The sequence below is a fragment of the Myxocyprinus asiaticus genome, chromosome 14 (genome assembly GCF_019703515.2).
Source record: "Myxocyprinus asiaticus isolate MX2 ecotype Aquarium Trade chromosome 14, UBuf_Myxa_2, whole genome shotgun sequence".
Lineage (NCBI taxonomy): Eukaryota > Metazoa > Chordata > Actinopteri > Cypriniformes > Catostomidae > Myxocyprinus > Myxocyprinus asiaticus.
The window spans coordinates 39944802-39969316 of NC_059357.1; the positions used below are offsets into that span (position 1 = coordinate 39944802).

General features: G+C 43.0%; 1 protein-coding gene across 3 annotated transcripts in view; it reads right to left on the bottom strand.

Moving 5' to 3' along the window:
• The window catches only part of gas7a (growth arrest-specific 7a), an 83752-nt gene extending 60896 nt beyond the window's left edge, over window positions 1-22856 (bottom strand). Inside the window, exons 1-3 of one of the 3 annotated variants that reach the window (XM_051716826.1) lie at window positions 22664-22856; window positions 10899-11019; window positions 904-972 (exon numbers count right to left, since the gene is read on the bottom strand). In XM_051716826.1, coding sequence (XP_051572786.1) covers window positions 904-972; window positions 10899-11019; window positions 22664-22666 — 193 coding nt within the window. In that variant the 5' untranslated portion in view covers window positions 22667-22856. Of the gene's footprint in view, window positions 1-903; window positions 973-10898; window positions 11023-22663 lie in introns of all 3 variants that reach the window. The other 2 variants (XM_051716825.1, XM_051716828.1) reach the window with 2 other exon arrangements.
• Window positions 22857-24515: the final 1659 nt, after the last annotated feature.

Below are 24515 nucleotides of genomic sequence, written 5' to 3' on the forward strand. Positions count from 1 at the left end.
TCCTCTTCCTAGGTCTGTCTACCATGTCTTCATCCTACAATCTGTCCTCCATGTCCTCTAACTATGCCTCTGACTTCCACATCTGTACTATGTCTGTCCATCACATCCTCTCCACAGACCTCTGTCCACCATGTTCTCTTCCTTCACCTCTGTCCACCATGTTCTCCTTTTATGCTCTTGTCCACGTCCTCATCCTGTAAGTCTATCCACCATGTCCTCTCCCTAAAACTCTGTCTACCAGGTCTTGTTCCTACATCTGTCCACCATGTCCTCATCCTACAAGCCTGTCCACCATGTCGTCTCCCTACAAATTTGTCCAACATGGCCTTTTTCTACATCTGTCCACCATGTTCTCTTCCTACATCTGTTCACCATGTGTCCAATTGCAGTGAAATCGGCTTATCTGCAAAACTGAGCAATTTAAATGTTAGACAAAGAGAGAGTACACAAGTTGATTGGCTAACAGATTACATGTCAAAGGATATATGCACCAGTTTACACCATGCAAGCCGACTGTCTAACAGATAACAAGTTCAGTTTGCGCCATGTCAAGTTTCATAACTGAACTTCAAGTAATTTCAACGTACAAGCAGCACCATAACTGGGAACATTACTAAAATATTAATTTTAACAGAAACAACAACAGCAAAGTCATTAAACTGAACTATTTTTTAACATTCATTGTGATTTGGTAAAATGTGATTTGGTAAATCGGTTAAGTTTCAGTCTAATTCAGAAGGCACACTATTTAATATTTTACACATCCACTGAAAAATGCAGTGTTAAAACATAATTAATCATTGATCTTGAGATTTAAGGAGTCAATATTGAAATTTATAAAAACAAAATATATATATATATATATATATTTTTTTTTTTACCCAGCCCTATTGAAAATACTACCTGAGTCTTTGTGAGTCCCAGTAGCCTTTGGGATGGCAGCTGGCATGCATGGCCATTCCCATGTTGTCTCTAAAACAAATATAGGCATTGTAATATTAATTATGATTCCCACTAGTCTATATTTCCTAAGTGCTAGCAATATTTAATTGCAAAAAAAAATAAAACAATAATTGCATAGGGAACAATATGTCTACTACATTAGGGTTGAATCAGTAATATTGTCTTTCTGTCCTTGAGCTGCCATATTGTTGTTTTATCTTATCACATATCAAATAATAAAACTAAAGCCAAAGAACCAAAACAAAGAAATATTGCTCACAGTTCCATACACAACAGCCAACCCAAGAAGAGGGCAGTTTCTGAAACATAACATTGTGAAAGCTATATTTCTTTTTCTACAGCCAAGGCTGAAAATTGTTACCATTGTTTTCTTAAACAGCTGCCAGAAACTATTTTTCCTGTAAATCAAGACAGATTTTTTTATGCTGACACTTGCAAAACAGCATACCTCATTCCAAGCATTCAGAACAAAATTATGACTGGCCCATTTACCAGTAATCTGGACAAGAAACGCAATGATAACCCTGATTGTGGTCTGATGAAAAACATTATGAAAAATACAATTGCTATTCAGCAGTGGTGTGGTATTATAAGTCGAATATAAAACAAAAGATAAGCTTACACGTTGCATGTTTTGGCATGATTATTATTTTTTTAAATAAGCTTCGATTCTATGATGTCAGATAATGTTTTACACTGCAGAAATACTTTTCTTAATGTCTATCTTCCTTTAGCTTCCAGAAAAAAAAAAAGAAAAAAATCTTATTTTTAAGGATTTATAAAACATCCTAAAAACGATTTAAAAAAAATTACCTGAGGAGCAAAATTAGGTTAGGTTTATGCTTCATATGCTCTAAAATAATTTCCTAATGGTTTGAGAATAAGACATTTAAATAACATAAGATATATTCTCTGTCAACAAGTCTTTGCTACAATTATGTTTCACAGGTAAATTGATCTTGTTTAAAGGATGTTTAGATATTTTTACTCTAAAACAAGATAAAGATTTAGAAATTATTTTAGCTGCAGAATTTAGACTTAAGTCTGTATTATCATCTATTTTCCTAGTTTCTCATATCGTTAAACATGGCAGTTTCACATGTCTGGATGTCAATATACTTATTTGAAATTTATGTAGATTAGGTTATGCATAGATAAAACAGCCGTTCTAAGCTCCATATACTGTATGGTTATATCGAGGAGGACGGGGCGGGGAAGAAAGTTTGTGTGTGTATGCGAAATCTTCTGTTAAATGGCATTTGTAAAGAGAACTGTGCACTGGTTCTGGTGTACGTACGATTTTATACATCTGAAAACTTTTGTGCCTACGCAAAACATGACTTGTGTGCACACGCACTTTTAGTATGAAATCTACGCTAATTTTTATACATGAGGCTCCTAGTGATGAAAATAATATCAGGAGAGTGAAACCTGATTCTAAATCAGTAGTCCTACATTTTTAGGTCTATTAATTAAAAAAGTTTAACGCATTACATTTTCTTAATCGCGATTAACGCATTTACCGTTAATACAAAATAAACCAGCATAAAAATTTGTTTGAAGGGCGGAATGTGTCCGCCCAGAGTCATTACACTGACGCACACGTCACAAACACACACACACCAGAGCCCATCTACCAAGTTAAGCCTACAAGCTTAGCATAAATTAGCATAACGTCATGGTTACTTGTGTAACCTCCGTTCTCTGATGGATGGAACGAGACCTTGTGTCAATGTAGTGACACTAGGGGTCACTCTTGGGAGCCCAAGACACCTCTGGTCTTTGATAAAAGGCCAATGAAAATTGGCGAGTGGTATTTGTATGCCACTCCCCCAGACATAGGAGTATAAAAGGAGCTGGTATGCAACCACTCATTCAGGTTTTATGCTGAGGAGCCGATATAAGGTCCAGCCATTTCAATGGGCAGTTCAGCGTTGTGGCAGGAGGGACACAACGTCTCGTTCCCTCCATCAGGGAACGGAGGTTACACAAGTAACCATGACATTACCTATCTGTCACTCACTCGACGTTGTGTTGATGTAGTGACACTAGGGGTCCCTATACGAAATGCCACAATTGGCTGAACTGTGTTACGTGAACTGGCGGTGTGTGGTGGGCAGACTACTGTGTGCCTCATAGCCAGCACACCAGGTCGACACGTAACCTCCCCCAACATAGTTATGAGTGTCGAACAGCCCTTTGGGGACAAGTTGACTACTCAAGAGATAGAGACAGGCTTAACCCAGTCGTGGCCTCTTTTCCCCTTCTCTCTTTCCACTTCCTAAAAAAGAAGGGGGATTATCTGACTGGGCCGCCAGGTCTAGTCGGGGGGTGTCCCTCCCAAGGAGAAGACACCGCGGAGACCACCCCTCGCCCAAAGAGAGGAGGGGATATTTAAGTGGAAGAATACGTCACATGGTCTTTCCGACCATGTGGAGGGTCTTCAAGGTAGATCTTACCCAATGGGGGATGAGTTACTACAAACATGGAGACTGGGGCAGAGGGGCTCTGCCCAAGGAAGATGCAGTTTGCCAACAGGGAAATGAAATAGCGGAAGATATATATCACATGGGGTTAGCCTTACAGGGTACCGCCACATGCGGAGCACCTACCCCAGAACAGTGCTCTTAGTTAGCACATTTACTGGGCCGGAAGCGAGTCTCTCTGAAAACTTGACTGCCACAGGGCTCGGAGGAAGTCAACCAGGGAAAAAAGCTTGTGAACACTACTGGGAATTAATACCACACGTCTTCAGCTCAAAAGGAGGTGGAAGGCACTATGTGCAAGCGATACACCTGGCTGGCTATCCCGGGCTTATCCGCTTGTATTGCGTGCCACTACCTGGGACGAAACCGGTTCCACCCGGAGGTTGTAGAACCTTGCAAAGGTGTTGGGTGTTGCCCAGCCTGCTGCTCTGCAAATGTCTGTTAGAGAGGCACCCCTGGCCAGGGCCCAGGAGGCCGCTACACCCCTGGTAGAATGGGCTCGTACCCCTACCGGGGGTGGCATGTCCTGGGCGTGATATGCCATAGTTATGGCGTCAATGAGCCAGTGGCCAATCCTCTGCTTGGAGACCATGCTTCCTTTCCGCTGTGCACCAAAGCAGACTAAGAGCTTTGGACGCTGCTCAGATATTCTAAAGCTCTGCGTGTGATCCAAATAGATGCGTAAAGCGTACACCTGACACAGCAATGACTGGGCTGGGACTGCCTCCTCCTGAGGCAGTGCTTGCAGATTCACCACCTGGTCCCTAAAAGGGGTCGTGGAACCTTGGGCACATAGCCTGCTCAGGTCTCAGGATCACGTGACAGTAACCCGGACCGAACTCCAGGCACGTTTCGCTGACAGAGAACGCTTGCAGGTCACCTACCCTCTTGATGGAAGTGAGCACAGTCAGGAGGGCAGTCTCCAAGGAGAGGCCCCTTCTTCATCTCGGCCGGAGGGACAGGTTCTATCGCCCTTCCGTAGGACGGTAGCGATCTCCGCGCGCAAGGTAGCAGCGTTTTCGTCCTTCACCAATGTGAAGTGGACACCGCTGAACCTGGGCGGATGCCTGGCGAACTGAATTGCGTAGCCGAGTCGGACAGTCCAGACCAGCCATCGCGACAGATTGGAAAGCGCAAGTCACATGTCCAAGTTCCGTACAAGGGGGCCCAAGGGGACAACATCATCGGACGTACCGGCAGGTGGGGCCTCACGGCGGGGCGGAGCTCGAGGTGCCACACCATGTCGTGGCCGTGCTGAGTCAAGGGACATCGAAGCACTTACCTGGCTCCTTGTGACCACCCCTAGAACAGCCTGGGATGGGGGGGGAAGAGGCCTGTCCTCGTGACCCATGGAGACTGTCACATCGGGGGCGGATTTGTGCCACAGCTGGGCGCTCAGGGGTGGGAGACCAAGGACACCGCTCTTGCTGAACTCAAGTACTGCAGCTACTTGGGCATGCAGCGCAATTAAATGCAAAGGTAACAAAAAGATGGAGAGGTCTGCTTACCAGCTCCAGAGCAGCGGGTTTCGTCGTCCCTGGGTCGCCCATCCCAAGGGCGCTTTGAAACCTTTCACGGGTTCTGGGCGGCCGCGAGACGGGTGGCGTCTGCTTCCTGCAGTGGGCTCCACGCCGGGCCGGGCCGAAGGGGCGGGCTGCGGCAGAGCCAGTGCAGTCACCGCGCCAGGGCAGGATATGCCGGATAGCCTCCGTCTACTGCTCCATCGTCGAGATCTGCTGGGCAAAGTCCTTGACGGTGTCACCAAATAGGCCAGCCTGGGAGATGGGGGCAGCAAGGAACCGTGTCCTGTCAGCCTCGCCCATCTCGACCAGGTTGAGCCAAAGTTGGCGCTCCTGGACCACTAATGTGGACATCGTCCGCCCGAGAGACCGCGCTGTGACCTCCGTCGCTCGGAGAGCAAGGTTGGTCACTGAGCGCAGTTCCTGCATCAATCCCGAGGCAGAACTACCCTCGTGCAGTTCCTTTCGCACCTTGGCGGACTTGCAGGAGAGCCATGGCGTGCAGGGCAGAGGCGGCTTATCCAGCGGCACCGTAGGCCTTGGCTGTCAAAGACAACGTAAACCTACAGGCCTTGGACGGGGGCTTTGGGCACCCACGCCAGGTGGCGGCGCTCTACACGCATAGGTGCACCGCGAGCGCCTTTATCCACCGGGGGATTGCCAAATAGCCCTTGGCCGCCCCACCATCGAGGGCAGTGAGGGCGGGGAAGCTGAAAAGATTGGGATCAGGCTGTAAAAAGTGCCTCCCACGATCTTGTCAGCTCTTCATGCACTTCCGGGAAGAAAGGAACGGGGACGGGGCGTGGCTTTGAGCGGCGCCACGAGCCCAGGAACCAATCATAGAGCCACAAGGGTTCAGGGAAGAGCGGAGGGTTCCACTCTAGCCGATGCTCGCGGCTGCCCGGGAAAGCATGTCATCATCTCCGCGTCAGCCTGTGACTGGGCAGTCGTCCCCGAAGGGAGGAGCCCAGCTGAAGCTTCCGCGTCCGACTGGATGAGCCCGCTCTCCGATGCTGCGCTCAAGATCTCATCACTTTCGTGGGCTCCGAATAAGAGGTCGAACTTGCTGTGAGACGAGCCGGTGGACTCATCCGGAAGCCCGATCGGGGCAGACGAGCGTGCTGGGGAATGGAAGGTCCGCGGGGGGATACCCGGCAGAGGCGGTCCCATTGGGGTCCCCAAATCGCCCCCAGTGCTAGCCGCGCTGGCCTCATACCTGTGGGTAAAAGGACCGAGGCGGGGAGCCTCTGGGGTGGCTTGCTTTCTTACGAAGGCGAGTCGCGACCGCATCGTTGCCATGGATATGTCCTCGTTATGAGTACATGACCATCCACAAACGCTGTCTCCGTGTGAGCAGTGCCCAGACACGAAAGACAATGATCGTGACCGTCAGAAGGCGAGAGATAACGAGCGCAACCAGGAATAACACACTGTGGCAGCGGGGGCGTGGTCAAGCATCTCTCCGGAGAGAGAAAGCGGTAAGGGCGCTTACACCTGAGCTAAATTATGTCTAACACCTGTCTCTAATTTCAGTGAGCACGGGGAGAGCGGCATAAATAGAGCCAGATCGCAAGTAGACGAGAGAGAGAGCCTGGGCACCAGAGACCCTATTGTGAAGTCAGGAATTTATCATAGCATAGCTGAGAGTTTATTTTTGTAAAATACTTTGTTTACTTTGAGAGTGAATTAATGAACATTAGGAAAGCCCTGAAAGAGTGTAATTGCTGCAGTAAGGAGAATAAAACACTTACCTGAACCAGGAAAGCTGCTTCTTGCCACCTCTTTACACACACAATCGGAAAGGCATCTTTAAAAAGACGTTCCGTGTGCCGCTCTTTTAGAGAAATATACTCTTTTAGAGAAATATACTCTTATTTCTGCCGAAGTGCCCAGGGGCATTCTCTGCAGTGCACCAGTGCAGAGGAGGGAGAAGCCGCTGAAATGCGCCGTCAGATCCAGCAGAGGTGAATGAACAGTCGTGGGAATTCAGCTCAGTGAGCATGACCGTTCGGCTCCGAAGAGAAAATCTGAATGTGTGGTTGCATACCAGCTCCTTTTATATGGACATGCAAATACCACTCGCCAATTTTCATTGGCCTTTTATCAAAGATCAGAGGTGTCTCGGGCTCCCAAGTGTGACCCCTAGTGTCACTACATCGACACAACGTCAAGTGAGTGACAGATAGGGAACGCGACGGTCCCATACACACCGTTGACCGTTACACTCTCTCCTATGATAGAGCCGCGGAGGTTGTTATTTCAGTAAATAATCACTGCACACACACACAACAGCACTTCCATGATAAAATGATGGAGAAAGTACCTCTTAATGCTATCTGATGTACAAAACAAGCCCAGATGGTACTTGTGATAGAAATCAAGTATTTTTCAGCCTATTGCCAGGTTTCCATCAAAAATGTTTCACATTTTTTCAGAGTATTTCTAAAAATTCGACTTAAGAAAATACGAATGGTTGCACGTTTCCATCCACTACGTAATTCGCATTATCATAATTTTTTGGGACAGTTTTATTTGCAAGACTGGAGCAAGTATCTAATTTCTATCTTTATACTGTATTTGTTTGGAAAATATTAATAAACCTTTATATTATTAAAAAAAAAATTCTTTCCTAAGATGAAAATAGATGCATTTTGACGGGAATAGTAGTATACATAGTGTCAAATTTCAGCACTTTCAAAATCTGCGAATAATTGCAATTAACAACAAAAATAATGCAATTAATCACGATTAAAAATGTAATCGAAAGACAGCACTAATAAATATAGATTAAAAAACGAGTTTATTCAAAATATTTTGTAATCATTTACTCATCCTCGAGATGTTTCAAACCTGTATTACTTTCTCTCCTCTGTGGACCGCAAAAGGGGAATTTTGGAAGAATATCCTGGCCTTTCTTTACCATATAATGAAAGTGAATAGGAACTTGGGCATTCAAGCTCCAAAATACAAATTTTTTAAAAAGCACCATAAAAGTTGTCCATATGACTTGTGCACTATATTCCAAGTCTTCTGAAGACATATGATAGCTTTATGTGAGGAAAAGACAGAAATTTTTGTCGTTTGTGTTCCATGGAAGGAAGAAAGTCATTTGGAAGTTTAGAGCATACTGTAAATTATGACAGACTTTTCCTTTAATGATGACTGTTGATTTCTGATGACGTCTAATCCTTTAAACACATCCCCACATTTTGGTATTGATTGCTTTTCATGTCATATTATGGCTTTTATATGTTTGTTGGACTAATGATATAAACAGGGGTCAGCTTCACATCTATAAGAAATACCGTTTCGGACATATGATCCAAAAGCTTCTGTCATATATATCTCTTTTTTTCCAAGTAGGATTTCAATTATATTATTTTACAAATTATCCATAGGGTGAAAGGTCCAATGGAATGCATTGTTTTGAATCGGGTTTGTGGTAAATATTCACTGTGAATATTTGATCATGTTATGAAAAGGCCTTTATTATACAGTAGTTTGTGAGTCTTTATATATCTGGTTTTCATTCTGCATTACAAAAAATGCTCTTTGGGAGCTGCACACCTAAATAGCTGATAGTAAGCATGACTAAACAACCATGAAGTCAAAATTTACTTCAATTATGCTTCAGTGGAAAACAAGAGGTCATTACATCTTTATACGTCCTAGGCAGTGTGCTTGGCTTTGTCAGAAAAGCAAGATGAAAAAGTTGTATGCAGTGAGTTATTATGTGAGAAGGGATATGAGAATGTCAGAGTGTGATGAGGAAGAGGGCATGGCCAGGCCGTGAGGATGCACGTCCGGCACTGAATTGTCCTAATCAGCGGGGGGGGAATAAAGACGAGCTGGAGGCGCCAGTTCGAGAGAGAGAGAGACACACGTGGCTGCTGTGTGTGTGAATGTCTGTGTGTTTTATGTTATGTTTTAGTTACTTTATGTCATTAAAATTATGTTGACTGTTCTGCCGGTTCCTGCCTCCTCCTTGCCAATCGTAAGAACCCCGTTACACTGGTGCCAAAACCCGGGAAGGAGGAGGGATGCGCTGTCATGGAGTCCTCGGCGCTGTAATCTGCCGGGAAGCGGAGGAGCAGCGGCCGTCCGCCAGGGGACAAAGGAGTCCCTGCCAGCCGCAGGCCGTCCGCCAGGAAGCAGAGGAGCCATGACCGTCCACCAGGGGTCGGAGGATTCGCTGCCGTCCGCCAGAGGAGGAGTGGCTGTTGTCTGCCAGAGGGTGGAGGACTGGCTGAGGATCAGGCGACGGTGTGTCCGGGGACTGGCAAGCAAGTTTTTCTCTCTCTCTCTCTCTCTCTCTACTCCCTCTCTCTCTCACTGTCCCTCCCCCTCACTCTTTCCCTCTCCCCTCTCCCTCCCAGGGCTCCAGAGAGGCAGGGATGACCTGCCGACAGAAGGACAGCCGGAAGGGCAACACATCCCCTCCAGGAAGGGAGGGGAGAGGAGTATGTCACACCGGAGGTTTCCCCAGCCTGATTCGGGCGGTGGAGGCGTGTGACGAGGAGGAGGGCGTGGCTGGGCCGTGAGGATGCACGCCCAACACTGAATTGTCCTAATCTGCCGGGAGGGGGATAAACATGAGCCAGAGGTCCCAAGAGTGACCCCTAGTGCCAGTTCGAGAGAGAGAGACACACGCGGCCGCTGTGTGTGCATGTCTGCGTGTTTTATGTTATGTTTCAGTTTCTTTATGATATAAAAGTTAGGTTGACAGTTCTGCCATTTCCCGCCTCCTCCATTGTAAGAACCCGTTACACAGATAAATCCAGATGAGTGTGATTTGCCTCTCTTCAGATGAATAGACTATACAGATGATGGAGAATGCTAATGAAGTTTTCCAGCCTTTGGCGCTGTATGAGGACGAGCTGGATTCTGTGATTACACAACAAAATACTGAGATACCTTATCAACATTTCATATTCTTTATCAGATGATGTACTCATATAAAAAAGGCGCCTTAAGGTATGTGAATCAGAACTGTGGCATACAAGACTTGCATCTTACTGCTGCCATAACAGCTTTGAAAAGACCAAAATATTTGAGAAATTTAGAAAGGGCAATTTAAAGCTTTAAAGCTAAAGTGTGTAATTTCTGTGCCACTAGTGTCAATAAATGTGATTGTGAAAATAATGATTGTTTTCAAACAGGTTTCCTGAACACTCTCATTTTCCATTGGTCCATTTTCCATTGTTTTATTTTTATTTTTTTATTTTTTCAGAAAGGGGACAAAAGCTACAGACAGTGTGAGATGAGGGTTAGGGATTTGTTCAAATCTCTAACTCTAAGTAATAGTAATAGTAAAGCTTACCTTAAAAAACACCACTAATTATATATATATATATATATATATATATATATATATATATATATATATATATATATATATATATATATATATATTTTTTTTGATCATAGTACCGTAATAATACCATGGTATTCTTTCAATTACTTGTAATACCATGTAAATATCATGGTACATGAATACAGCAATTAAACAAGACTATGGTACTGTATATCATAGTACCATAGTATTACCTGATACTGATAATATTACTGTACCATGGTACCATCCATCACAGTACTTTTTTGTAAGGGATGGCTTCCATGTGTTCTCTAAGCTTTTAAGACTATATTAAAGACTATATTAAAGTTTCAGAGAGTCCATTGTGAGAAGAGACAAGAAAAAGTTTTGACAGCTTATCATCTGTGTAAAATTTGTACAGAAACTGAATCTGAATGTTAGCATAAACACTGCCAGTGACACTAAAATCATTCTGAGATAGTAAAAACTACTGGCTTTTATAAACAGACTGCTCACAGTGCACAAATCCAAACTAAAGCTATCATCAAGTTTAGTGACATACACAAAGACAAAAAAAAACAAAAAAAAAACTTCTTTCAAAAAATTCAGACATACCTTTAGTGTTTGTGTTTACATAGTATTTCCGTCCCTCAGGTGACCTGTAGCTTTTCCAGGCCACAGGAAGTGACACACTCTCTATTTCCTCTGCTGGAAAAGAGCAGGAGACTACCGGCTGCTGCTATAGCAACAAACAAAAACAAGTTAAACAAACACACAAATAAAATAATTACTGCATTTCTTCTATCGAACCTTATCAATATACACTTGTTGCAAACATTCAGACATAATCAAATATAACAGCAACTGTTCTCTAAATCTGTGGCATTAATGTAATTTCTGTTTATTGTAGCAAACTGCCATTTGTTAATATTTGGGCCTTTACTCAGTGTGAAATTACCCGACATTTGGAATGAATTAGAAATGAGCTCTGCTAATAAAGAAACATTATTACCTGTTTTTAGAAGGCTTTTAGTTCATCCTAATACAATTTATAAATCACCAACCTTTTTAATTAAGCACACCTTCAAAACAATTATGAATTGTTTTAGTAATAGATCTTAAATGAAAGAGTTATAATATGTCAAAGTTGCAAAATGTGTTGCCAAATTATTTATGATAATGAACAACAAAGCATTCGTTTTGCTGCTTTGTAGGTGATGTGTGTAATTTCTTCGATGTTAATTTCTTTCTCCTATCCCAGCTTAATATCCAGACAACTTTAAGGCCACATCCACACCAATACTTTTTCATTTGAAAATGCATTAATTGTACTACATTTTGGCCTTCCGTTCATACTGAGATGACTTTTCTAAAATGCTCTTCCAAGAAGATAAATTTGAAAACATTGTCTTCGTGTTGTAGTGTGGACAGGGAAAATAGAGATACTCAAAATGTGATGTTTTTGCAGGCATGTAATCTGTTTAACCCAAAACAATCAAGATGGCGGCCCATGTTGTAGTGGCATTGTTGTACCTGCTATTTACTTTAATAGCATTGTTAAAGATAACTGTTACTTTGTACAACCTTCACATTGCATTCCTTCAAAGGTGACAGGAAGTTTACTCGGAATTGCTGTCCAGTGGCAAAACTCGAGGACAATTGCATTTCATATCTTACATGGAAATGACACAGGCCACACTTCTTACGTCTTGCAGTTAGTGGATTTAAGTGTTTTCAGACATTTCAGTGTGGACGAGCAATTTTTGGAAAACATAGGAAAATGTCTGTGGACAGAGAGCTTCCGAAAATTAAAACGCCGTTTTCAAATTTATCCGGATTAATGTAGCTTAAGTAAACCATTTTTTTGTGAATTTCACTGAAAAGTGTAAACCCTGTGGCTCTATGGTGTTATGAAAACAGTGTAGTTTGTTTGAGCATCCCAACAAGCCAGACTATGGTGACCAGATGACTATGACAAAAAAACAGGACCTCGTCTGCAAACTTCAGGAGCTTGACAGTGGGGTACTTTGCGGCGCAGTCATTCATGTACAGGGAGAAGAGCAGTGGAGAGAGAATGTATCCCTGAGGAGCACTAGTGCTAATAGTGAGGGTACCAGATGTGAGTTTCCCCAGTCTCACTAGCTGCTGCCTATCTGTCAGAAAGCTGGTGATCCATCGACAGATTGGGGTGGGCACTGAGACCTGGGTCAGTTTGGTTGAGAGAAGATCAGGCATGGTGGTATTGAAGGCTGAACTGAAGTCCACAAATAGGATCCTTGCATAAGTCCCAGGTCTGTCAAGGTGTTGCAGGATATAATGCAGTCCCATATTTACAGCATCATCCACAGACCTGTTTGCTCATTAAGCAAACTGAAGGGGGTCCATCAGGGGTCCAGTGATGTCTTTCAGGTAGGACAAAACCAGTCTCTCAAATGACTTCATGACCACAGACGTGAGAGCGACAGGTCTGTAGTCGTTAAGTCCTGTGATTTTGTTTTTTTGGGGACCGGAATGATGGTGAAGCTTTGAAGCAGCAGGGAACTTCACACTGCTCCAGTGATCTATTGAAGTTCTGTGTGAAAATGGGGGCCAGTTGGTCAGCGCAGACTTTCAGACAGGCAGGTGAAACACCATCTGGGCCTGAAGCTTTCCTAGTCTTTTGTTTCTGAAAGCCCGGCATACATCCTCCTCACAGATTATCAGTGCAGATTGAGTAGAAGGAGGGGTGAGGAGGGGGGTTCCAGGAGGTGTTGCTGTGTGTGTGAAGAAGATCAGAGCGAGGGGAGGGGTGTGAGACTGGGCTTTTCAAACCTGCAGTAAAACATATTCAGTTCATCAGCCATTAGTTGACTCTCTACAGAGCGAGGTGGAGGTGTCTTGTACTTGGTGATGCTTTTCAGGCCTTTCCACACAGATGCAGGATCGTTGGCTGAAAACAGTTTTTTCAGCTTTTCAGAGTAGCTTCTTTTAGCCACTCTGATTTCCTTATTCAGTGTGTTTCTGGCCTGGCTGTACAATATTTTATCCCCACAACTATAAGCATCCTCTTTGGCATGACGAAGCTGTCTGAGTTTTCCTGTAAAGCATGGTTTATCGTTATGTATGATAAAAATGTCCAAGTAGGGATGCACATATCCTCACAGAAACTGATATATGATGTCATAGTATCTGTGAGCTCGTCCAGGTCTGTGGCTGCAGCTTCAAAAGCACTCCAATCAGTGCAGTAAAAGCAGGCTTGTAGTTCCAGCTCTGCTTCATTAGTCCATCTCTTTACAGTCCTTACTACAGGCTTAGCTGATTTTAGTTTCTGCTTGTAGGTCAGAAGAAGATGAACCAGATCAGAGAGTCCTAAAGCTGCACATGGGACAGAGCAATATGCATATTTTACAGTGGAGTAGCAGTGGTCCAGTATATTTCTGTCTCTGGTGGGGCATGCAATGTGCTGTATGTATTTGGGCAGTTCACGTGTGAGGTTAGCTTTATTAAAATCTCTCAGAATAATAAGTGAGTCTGGGTGTTGTTGCTCCGTGTCTGTGATGTGATCAGCCAGCTGTTTCAATGCTGCATTCACGCATGCTTGTGGAGGAATATAAACACTCACCAAAATGAACAAGGAAAACTCCCGTGGCGAGTAGAAAGACTTACAGTTGATGAATAGCGCTTCTAAATTAGGACAGCACATCTTCTTCAATGCTGTTACATCTGTACACCAACTTTTGTTGATGAAAAAGCATGTTTCTCCACCTCTCGTTTTCCCTGATGAATCCGCAAAACAATCCGTACTAAACAGCTGGAAGCCCGGCTGATGAAACGCGCTGCTTCATTCAGCCAGGTTTCCATGAAACACAGACCAGTGGAGTTAGAAAAGTCCTTATTTGTTTGAGTGAGCGGAAGCGGTTCATCCGGCGAGGGAGCAGACATTTGCTAGATGAATACTCGGCAGCGGAGTCCTAAAGCCACGTTGACGAAGCTTCACAAGCGCGCCGGCACGAGAAAGTTTGTGGTTTTGCAAAAAACTTCAAAGTCGGTTTATTGTTGTTGCTGTCCTGAATTGCAAAATTTAGGATATATAGAATATGTGCAGGAAATACGGTACACAATTTATGACAGATTTCATGCCAAAATTACACAACCAATAAATCCAGACATTTGCACATCTTTTGAAAATATGTCCTTATTGTTTTTTTTTTTGTTTTTTTTAAGAAAGTAGATGCTCTTTATACATTAAATGTATCAAAGCTTCATATTTGTATACGTAGTCATTTAACTCAAGGTAAATGTATTTAAATGTGTTATTGATATATAAAAAAAATAGTTAATGTTTGAAATTCCTGTTTTCATTTTAACAGCTCCCCAGTAGCATACAGCATAAGAAAATACAGTTTTCACTGAACGGTTTGTGGAGAGTGATGAATAAACCAGTATCAGCTCCATAATAGGGAAGCAATTTTGCACAGTTGTTTTCAGCCAAATGAAAAATGGACATATTGGTACATGTGTGCAATTATACTGACTGTAGACTGCAGTATGTCAGAGGAGAGGATGTAGTAGGCTATATGTTGAGGATGCATTTTATTTTGCCATTGATTACCTTGACCTGTACTGTACAGCGTTATTATCCATCCCTTCCTGGTGTTTGACTTCTAGCAGGTGGGAAGACTTTTCTCATGGGCAGACATACAGTAGCAGAGGTAGGAGGGGGCAGTGAGGGGGAAAGTTTAGCACAGGCTGGGAGCTGCTCTGAGAAAGTACAGATGATTCTGACAGCATAAATAACTGTTCTCCTGTTACTCGTAGCTTGTTTCCATTACTTAAAAAGCACAAAGGACAGCAATTTCAGTTTTGTAAAACATTTATGCTAAGACTGATTATCAGGACAAAAGGCATCCCGACTGTACCTCCGTCGGTACGCGAGACACAGCTCGCAAAATCTGGACTGTCCCGGTTTTATCAGGATGTTTGGCCACCTTAAGCCTAACAGAGTAACATTGGCTCAACCAATTTGGGGGTTGGGGCAGGACTATCTGTTTGTTCAACAATGGAAAACAGGTGGAATGTTTGGGAAACCAGTTTGAAAACAGTCATGATTTTTGCAGTTCTGTTTGGTACCACTAGTGGCACAGAAATCATAATGTAATAATCGCCTCTATTCATGTCCATTATGGTGCTAAACTCATGAGATGCTTGACAACAGTGTCAGAGACATTACTGTATTTTACACATTCATGTATATGTTGTGTCAAAAAAACACACTCATTCACTTATTACTTTGTAATAAATTACTTAGTAAATGAGTGAATTTGGAACAGCTGTAGACACTACCTCGCTTTGTATAGGACGTTGCGTGAGTCATCTTTTATGTCCCAAATAATGGAAAAAACAACAACAACAACAACTGACCATTCTGACTGAAACACATTTCCAAAAATCTGATTTAAATTGGATTTCAAAGCTCATATGGATATGGTTTGGATCAAGTTTGTAAAAAACAGATTTAATGTGGCTTTTTGCTGTTCAGACTACAAACAAATAAACATCATTTTTGCCGCCTGTCTGAACAAAGCCAAAGTGTTACTGAGAATCACATTTGTCAGTGCTTTTTTTTTTTTTTTTTTTTTTTTTTTGTGCTGTTGAAACAAGTAATTTATTGAAGCTTCTTGTTTTTTTCAAAAAACATTTCACAGTGTAAAGCTGTTCTAATAAAACTGCAGAGTCTGGAGAGGCAGTGTTAAATGAACATACATTATAGTTCAAGCTTCAAACTGGCCATCTCACAGTGCAGAACAGAACACCAGTTCATGAAATAAGGCAAATGGACATCAGGGGTTATTAACCAAATTGCAAAGGCAATCACGCATTTTATAGCAGCAGTGAGTGAGGACCACTGTGGATTGATCCGCTTTTGATGTGTTACATAAAAGACATTCCACGCCCACTCTGTCTTCCCTCCATTTTTTCCATCTCTCTGTACCACTCTCTCTACATCTGTCCCTCCATCTATCTGCCTCGAGGTTCAGCTACAGATTAGCCTCATACTGTGAAGGAAGCACAGAGAGTGAGGGGTTTTCTCTATGAGGAAGCTTTGTTCCCTGCTGATCTGTCTCCAGTTAAGATGAATTATGAGCAGTCATCCTGGTGAAGCCAATTTTTTTTAACCAGTTCATTTAAATGAATTGTCCAAAATAACTGATTCACTAAAATTATTCATGATGACTTCCTAATGCTACTTGATAAAGTGGAAAATTTAGGAGAGCATATTTGATTATTGTATCCGTTTTCTCAGTGATAGCTGCATGTGCTATACTGTACAATGTGACATAAAGAACAGTACAATGCAATACTTTATCATTCTGTCATGCTACACCACTACCTGGTGGGGAAAAAAAGTATCTTGTTGCTAGAAAAACTACACTGCTTTGAAAGCAGTTGTGCTACTGTCAGGCTCCTGAAAATTTTAGTTAAGATACTTGCTACTTTTAATTTTTAGTACTCATCAACACTGGTACAGAACAATATTCTATAAATGGTACAAAAAATTGTTAATTATCTTTTGGGTGTAAACTCTTTATAAAGTTTAATTCATTCATGAGTCAGGTATTATATATTATTTATTTGAATTTAAAGTATTATAATGGATATGAAATATTGGTCTTAGCAAACTAGATCTGCTTACGCTGCTGCTATGTTGAGTTTCATGACTGATCATTTTTGGAAAGGATGGTCCATTCCAAAATCAACAAAAGGGCCATTTTTATAAATAGGATACCATAAATGTAGACTCAATGTGCTTTTCATTGATCGACAGACAAAATATGATGTTGCCACTGATATGCTGACCTCAATTAACCAGTTGGTTTCTATGACTACTCACAGTAGAGCTGGAGTTAATGACATTTAATGAAGCCAACTAAAAATTCAATTCATAAGCTGAGCTGTATTCATTTGGGGCTACTTACAAAACCTTCTCAGAAATGTAAGAGGGAAATTGCCTTGGCCCAAATCCTAATAAGAGAGAGCATGGACAACATCTAAAGATCCCTAGCACTAGAGAAAGCTAATGAACATGACTATAAACAAACCAAACTTCATTTGACCTGAGTTTTTTTTCTCTGCTCCTTCGAGACAAGTGGGTGATTTAAAGAGACAAATCAGAGGGAAGGTTGACAGAAGGGGCTTGAGAATACAATTACTCACAGAAATGGAACAACCAAGTCTTTCATTTGATAAGATAACCCTGCTGGAAATACCAGCTTGAATTTCCATGCTGATTCTGGCTAGTAAGTGCTGTTTTGGTTGTTGAATAGCTGTTGGACATAGCCATGCTATTCACCACCAAAACATAGCTGGTGAAGTTGGTCGGCCAGCATGATCTTTCTGAGGAAGCATCTTTCTGGTTAGGCTCATTAAGAAGGCTACATAAAAGCATCCCAAACTGGGGGCTAGGTTTGGGAACCAAGAACCAGTTCTTATTTGGAAAATGCTTCCATTTGTAAAATATACTGGAACCTTGATTTTCATGACTTAATGGTTCTTGAATGTGCATTTTTCCATTGATGTGGACGGAACACCATACTAAAATACTCTGACAGTGTTTTCTGCTGTGCTAGTGTGACCCATTTCTGTATTTATAGTGCAAAACACTACACCATTCCGATTACCAAATATATTTTTGTTGTTTTGAATCTACAGTGCAAAATAAACAGCATGACCAGTGTAGTTATATTGCTGAACTAATAACTCTAAAGAACCAGTTCTTTTGAAACTATAGTACGAAACACACAGAGCGACCAGCGTAATAATGTGGCTCCCGAACATTTATTTATTTATTTTTGTAGTAAATCAAAACCACTTCAGTAGATGAATAAATCTCATTGACATGTAAGTTATGACTTAATAAATTAAGACTATGTCCAGCTAAAAATGAACCAAGAACTGTTATTGTGTTCTAATTTTATACTTAAGGCTTGTGAGACTTAAATCAGGCAGTGCAGTTAATGACTGGTTGATAACCCCTTAAACTCTCCGCCGGCGTGTCCAAAGGAGGGGGGCTCTATATCGCAAAAAAAGGTTTACGCTTAAAAATTTTAAAGTCTCTGCATACATAAGTCAGGCATATGAGGCATCATTTGAAATCTTAGAATCTGAAATTTCAGAGATTACCATCACTTCTGCATTTATGTTACTTAAAATAACAAAATAAGGCCTCAAAACATTTTCTCTGAAAATTAGTGCCCTCTAGAGGTAATGGGGTAGAAATATTTATATGAAAATTAAAGTCCTTCATATAGCACATAAATGGACAAGTCATATATCTAATGAAAGCTCTCACTCTCAGGAATGTTTTTTTGCCTTAATACAACAGTTCCAAAGATTTTCATAAGAATCACAAAGTGAAATATGATTTCAGTAAGTCATCAAATACAAATGTATCTTTTATGCTCGATAACTGCTGCTGTAAGCCCCAAATAGCTAAACACTTTATATCTGCTTTTACCTTAGTAAGTTCTCTAAAAAATTAGCCATTGTTTACTTGTCTGTGAGCTTGCTTGGCTGAATAATCCAATGTTATATCTTAGATGTCCAGAACAAAATATGCCATCCAGAAGGAAAAGCATGCAAAAAAAATAATCAGAAAATATGTTTTCGACAATTGATGATAAAATGTTTATATAATCGGTAAGGATCTCAGCTTTCTAATGACACCTAGACTGTCTGTGTGCTTGAACTGAAACTTAGACTGAATGTCTATGGACAAGCACATCTGTGAGGGCTAAAATATGTTAGCGTGCCAACTACATTTCAGATCTGTGCATTGTGATGGAATATGATAGAAAAAAATATTTTTTTCTTGTACTTTCTGCCACCTAGTGGAATAAAATTAGACTTTTCAAAGTGAGGTAGAGTGAACAGAACATCCTGGTTACTATCCTAACCTCCATTCCCTGATGGAGGGAACAAGACATTGTGTCAATGTAGTGACACTAGGGGTCACTCTTGGGAGCCCAAAACACCTCTGCTTTTTGAAAAAAGGTCAATGGGAATTGGCGAGTGGAATTTGCATGCCACTCCCCCGGACATACGGGTATAAAAGGAGCTGGTATGAAACCACTTATTCAGGTTTTGTGCTGGAGGGTCAGGCTCTATCGCACCCTTTCGTAGAAGGGTAGCGATCTCCGCATGCAAGGCGGGCGCCTGGCAAACTGAATTGTGTAGCTGAGTCGGACGGTCCGGGTCAGCCATCGCAATGGGTTGGAAAGCGCAAGCCACACGTCCAAACTCCGGACGAGGGGGACCAAGGGGATAATCATGTCGGACATACCAGCGGGTGGGGCCTCGTAGCGGGGTGGAGCCTGAGGCGCCATGTCGTGGGGGCACGAACCCCCATGTGTATGCTGAGTCCAGAGACATCAAAGCACTTACCTGGCTCCTGACGCCCACCATAAGATTGGTCGAGGAGGGGGGAGGAGGAACATCGTCCCCGCTGTCCATCGGAACCAACCCGGTGTGGGCATGTTTGTGCCACAGCTGGGCGCGCAGGGGTGGGGGGGTCCGCTGCTGGAGCGCCAAACCTGCCAAAATGGGACGGTGGACAGTGGTCATGACGACGGCCGTGCACACCTGACATGTGACTCAGAGAACAAGGAAACCACTCTTCTGTTGAAGTTTTGGGTACACAGCCTCTTGGGAATGCGGCGAAAGATGAAACAAAAGATTCTCCTCCCGGCCCTCCACCGGGGGACGGAGTGGTCTGTTTACTAGTTCCATAGAAGCAGGCCTCCTCATCCCTGGGTCGCCCATCTCAGGGGCGCTTCAAAGCCTTCCTAGGGTTCTTGGCAGCCGGCCGTGAGACGGGTGGTGTCTGCTTCTTGCGGTGGGCTCCACGCTGGGGCCGGGCCATGAGGGCGGGCTGCGGCAGAGCCGGTGCTGTTGCTGCAGGAGGATGCCCTTGGCGACGAGCAGACAGGGTACGGGGTCTTGAGCCGTGCTGGGGCAGGATGTGTTGAATGGCATCCGTCTGCTGCTTCACCGCCGAGAACTGCTGGGCAAAGTCCTCAACGGTGTCGCCGAACAGGCCAACCTGGGAGATGGGGGCGTCAAGGAACCGTGCCTTGTCAGCCTCTCTCATGTCAACTAGGTTGAGCCAAAGGTGGCATTCCTGGGCCACCAGGGTGGACATCGCCTGCCCGAGAGACCTTCGTTGCCGGTCGGTCACCAAGCGCAGTTCCTGCTTCAATCCCGGGTCAGAACTACCCTCGTGCAGCTCTTTTAGTGCCTTAGCTTGGTGTACCTGCAGGAGAGCCATGGAATGCAGGGCGGAGGCGGCTTGTCCAGCGGCGCCATAGCCGTCAGAGATGACGTAAACCTACAGACCCTAGACGGGAGATTCGGGCACCCGCGCCAGGTGGTGGTGCTCTGCGGGCACAAGTGCACCGTGAGTGCCTTATCCACCTGGGGGATCACCGAATACCCCTTTGCCGCCCCATCATCTAGGGTAGTGAGAGCAGGGGAGCTGAAAGATCAGGACCGGGTAGTAAAAGGTGCCCCCCACGATCTTGTCAGCTCCTCGTGCACTTCCGGGAAGAAAGGAACCGGGGCGGGGCGCGGCCGTGAGTGGCGCTCTGGGCCCAGGAACCAATCATCGAGCCGCGAGGGTTCAGGAGAGATTGGAGGGTTCCACTCTAGCCCGACGCACGCGGCTGCCCGGGAAAGCATGTCTGTCATCTCCGCGTCGGCCTGAGACTGGTTGACCACGCCCGAAGGTGGAGCCCAGCCGAAGCCTCTGCTTCAGAGTGGACGAGCCTGCTGTCCGATTCTGTGCTCGATAGCTCATTGTCTTCCTGGGCCCCGAATAAGAGGTCAAACTCGCCCTCAGATGAGCCGGCGGTCTCATCCGAGAGCCTGGATGAGACCGCCGAGCGAGCTGAGGAATGGGAGGTCCGTGGGGGGTTACCCGGTGAAGGTGGTCCCATTGGAGTCCCCAAATCGCCCCCAGTGCTAACCGACGTGGCCTCATACCCGTAGGTAGAAGGACCGAGGCGGGGAGCCACTGGGGTGGCTTGCTTTCTTACGAAGGCAAGCCACGACCGCAACATAGCCATGATCATGTTCTCGCAATGAGAACAAGACCCATCCCCGAACGAAGTCTCCACATGGGCAGCACCCAGACACGTAAGACAGCGATTGTGGCCGTCAGAAGCAGAGAGATAACGACCGCAACCAGGAATAACACACAAACGGGAAGGCATCTTTAAAAAGACGTTCCATGTGTGTCGATCTTTTAGAATTTGAAAATATACATTTTTTTTTTTTTTTTTTTTTAGAATATACTCTTTGATGTTCTGCCGAAGCACGCAGCGGCATACTCTGCACTCCACGGGTGCAGAGAGGGAGAAGCCGCTGAAATGCGCCGTAAAATCCAGCAGATGAGGTGAATGAACTCGGCGGATGAATTCAGCTCAATGAATAGAACTGCTCGGCTCCGAAGAGAAAATCTGAATGAGTGGTTGCATACCAGCTCCTTTTATACCCGTATGTCCGGGGGAGTCGCATGCAAATTCCACTCGCCAATTCCCATTAAGATTGATGCATGTTTAAAAAAAAACGTTTTTTTGTGTTTCATGTTTGGGGCTCCCAAGAGTGACCCCTAGTGTCACTACATCAACACACCGTCGAGTGAGTGACGGATAGGGAACCTGAAATACATGTTTACAAATTTAGGACAGCAACAAACAAAAAAGTTTTTTTTTTTTTTTCAAAAACAAATTCTGTTATCATAAGATTATAAACACATACAATATTATTTATGAAAAATGTGAGTCTTTTTTTTATATATATTTGGGCGGTTCTGTGAAAAATAAGATACATTTTTTGCAATTAGTCCACAGTATGTGTGAATGGTGAGCTTTTGGGTGGCAGCCCAAAAATGCACCATATGAAACTATGTACAGTAGTTAAAGATAGGCCTACACATTATGATTTTTTGTAATGAGTGGAATTTAACAAACAAATTAATAAATTAATGAATGAAATATGTAAAAATAAATAATAATAATAAAACTGCATTTCTTATTTCAAAATATTCCAAAGTATTGTCAAAAGTAAGAATCGTTAATGGAACTGTTAAGGAATCAGAATTCTTAAGAGGAATTGAAATTGGAACTGAAATTCCTTACGATTCATATCCCTACTGGGCATCAGCATCCAAAAACAACATATGCTGGTCTTCTAAGCAAGGTAGAGTGTTTTGCCAGCACTTTTTTAAAGAACATGCAGATATGACTACTCGTGAACACAGCTCCAGATGGAAACACAAACTGTTTTTTTTTTTTTTTAAATCTATGCTACTCATCTCAAATGAAGATATGAACCAAAGCTCTTACCATTCCAAGCCTTTCAAAATGAGCCTTTACCAGCAATGTGAAAAGAGTTCAGATTTATTATGAAATACAGTCCAATGTGTGTTTAAAAGCAGTCCAAGCGACTCAAGAGAGGCAACTTCTCAAAAATATGGAACTTCTCACTCCTTCATGCATGAAATTACCCAAGTCCTAGGGTCAATGACTTGGAAAGAATTAACTAGCATGAATGTCACTCAGCTCATCTTTTTTCTTTTTTTTTTCTTTTCGCATTTCCCTAAAAAGGGGTCAGATGAAAAATGTCTTGCTCTGGTTTCTGGACTGGAGAATTTCTAAACGCCTTTGTTTGGAAAGTTCTAGATGTAAAGGACTTAAGGGTGTACTGCAGTAATCTGGCAGCTGAGTTGCGGTTCAATGCTTGACACTGTGTGAATGAATCGATGGCACTCTGGTAAGAAACAAGGCCCGTTTTGTACTGTCAAACTCTCCATTTCTAGTAAATCAAATTGACCCTGTGTGTAGTGACTGCTGCCCATGCAGTCCCTCATTTACTGCTTTAATGAAACTCATACAGAGGTATAGAGCTGCTCTTGCAACTGACAAAACAGAGTGCTAAAGGGAAAGGAAGTGGGGGGGGGGAACAGAAGACAAAGTGCTGTCTTGAGACTGCAGCTTAAATGGGGCATTCTGGAGAGAAGTTTCCCTACACAAACTCTCCCACTAGCTGGCAAGAAATTTGACATCCTTGGATCTCACAGAAGAAATGAATACAGTAACTGCGTAATTTGGTGACCACAGACCATCAAACAGAACTTTTTAGGAGCATGTTAAACAACAAATTAAAAACCAATATCAGTGTTGGGGTTTAGTTAACTAAATTGCTACATTTCCAGCAAGTATTGCTGTAGTGTCACAAAACGCTACATTTATCACATTATATTGCGAATGCATCAATGGGGTTGTGAGAGTAATTCAACATGCTCATCTTAACCATCCTGTCTCTCATATGTAGCGCTGGGAAAAACTAATAAAAAAGTTCATCTATTGGACAGTGCATATAAATTAACCGGTTAAAATTAACTATTTCCTTATATAATGTGTTGCGATTGTGTTGTTTTTTTTTTTTTTTTTTGTAAATTAATTAGTTTTCATAAACAATTGACTTATTCACTTGAGCCATGCGCAGTAATTTAACTGAAATATTTACTGTATTTCTGCTGTTTATCAATATATTTTGATTCAGTTATATAAAATAGGATGTTTTACTACAGTAATACTGTAGTATTCATATAATAACCATGGTTCCCTTTCAAGTCAGTCACTTCAATGCTGCATCAGTAGCTGATGCTATGGGGGCTCCTCTCAGGACTACAGATCTATAAAACCTTATAAAATTACATATTACATATAAGTTGGGGAACCACAACACATCATCAGTATTTTCCTCTTCAGAGTTGCAAGAACATCGCTCTTGCTCTGGAACAAAAATCAATGCTAATTGTTGTTTGGATCTGCACCCTTTTAATGAGTGGAATATATTTATTCTCCCTGTGTGCTCTGACGGACAGTGTATCCTTCAAACAATTCTGTGTTTAATATTGATTGCATTATGTTGTTTTGTGTGTTTTTCTTTCAGTGAAAAGAAACAAAATCTCAAATGGCATCGCCTATTCAGTACCCATTTTGCGATTTGCAGTCCGCTCCAGCACACTGGTATCATTCAGGGGTGGTGATGATATCAGGGATATTTTGTCACTGTGCCTTAATTAATGAGACATGTACCCATTCAGTTGAGTTGATTGAAGTTTCTCACTTGAGCCTCGAAAGACACCCCTGACTAAATTTATCAGAAATTGGCTTCTCGCTTTCCCCGCAG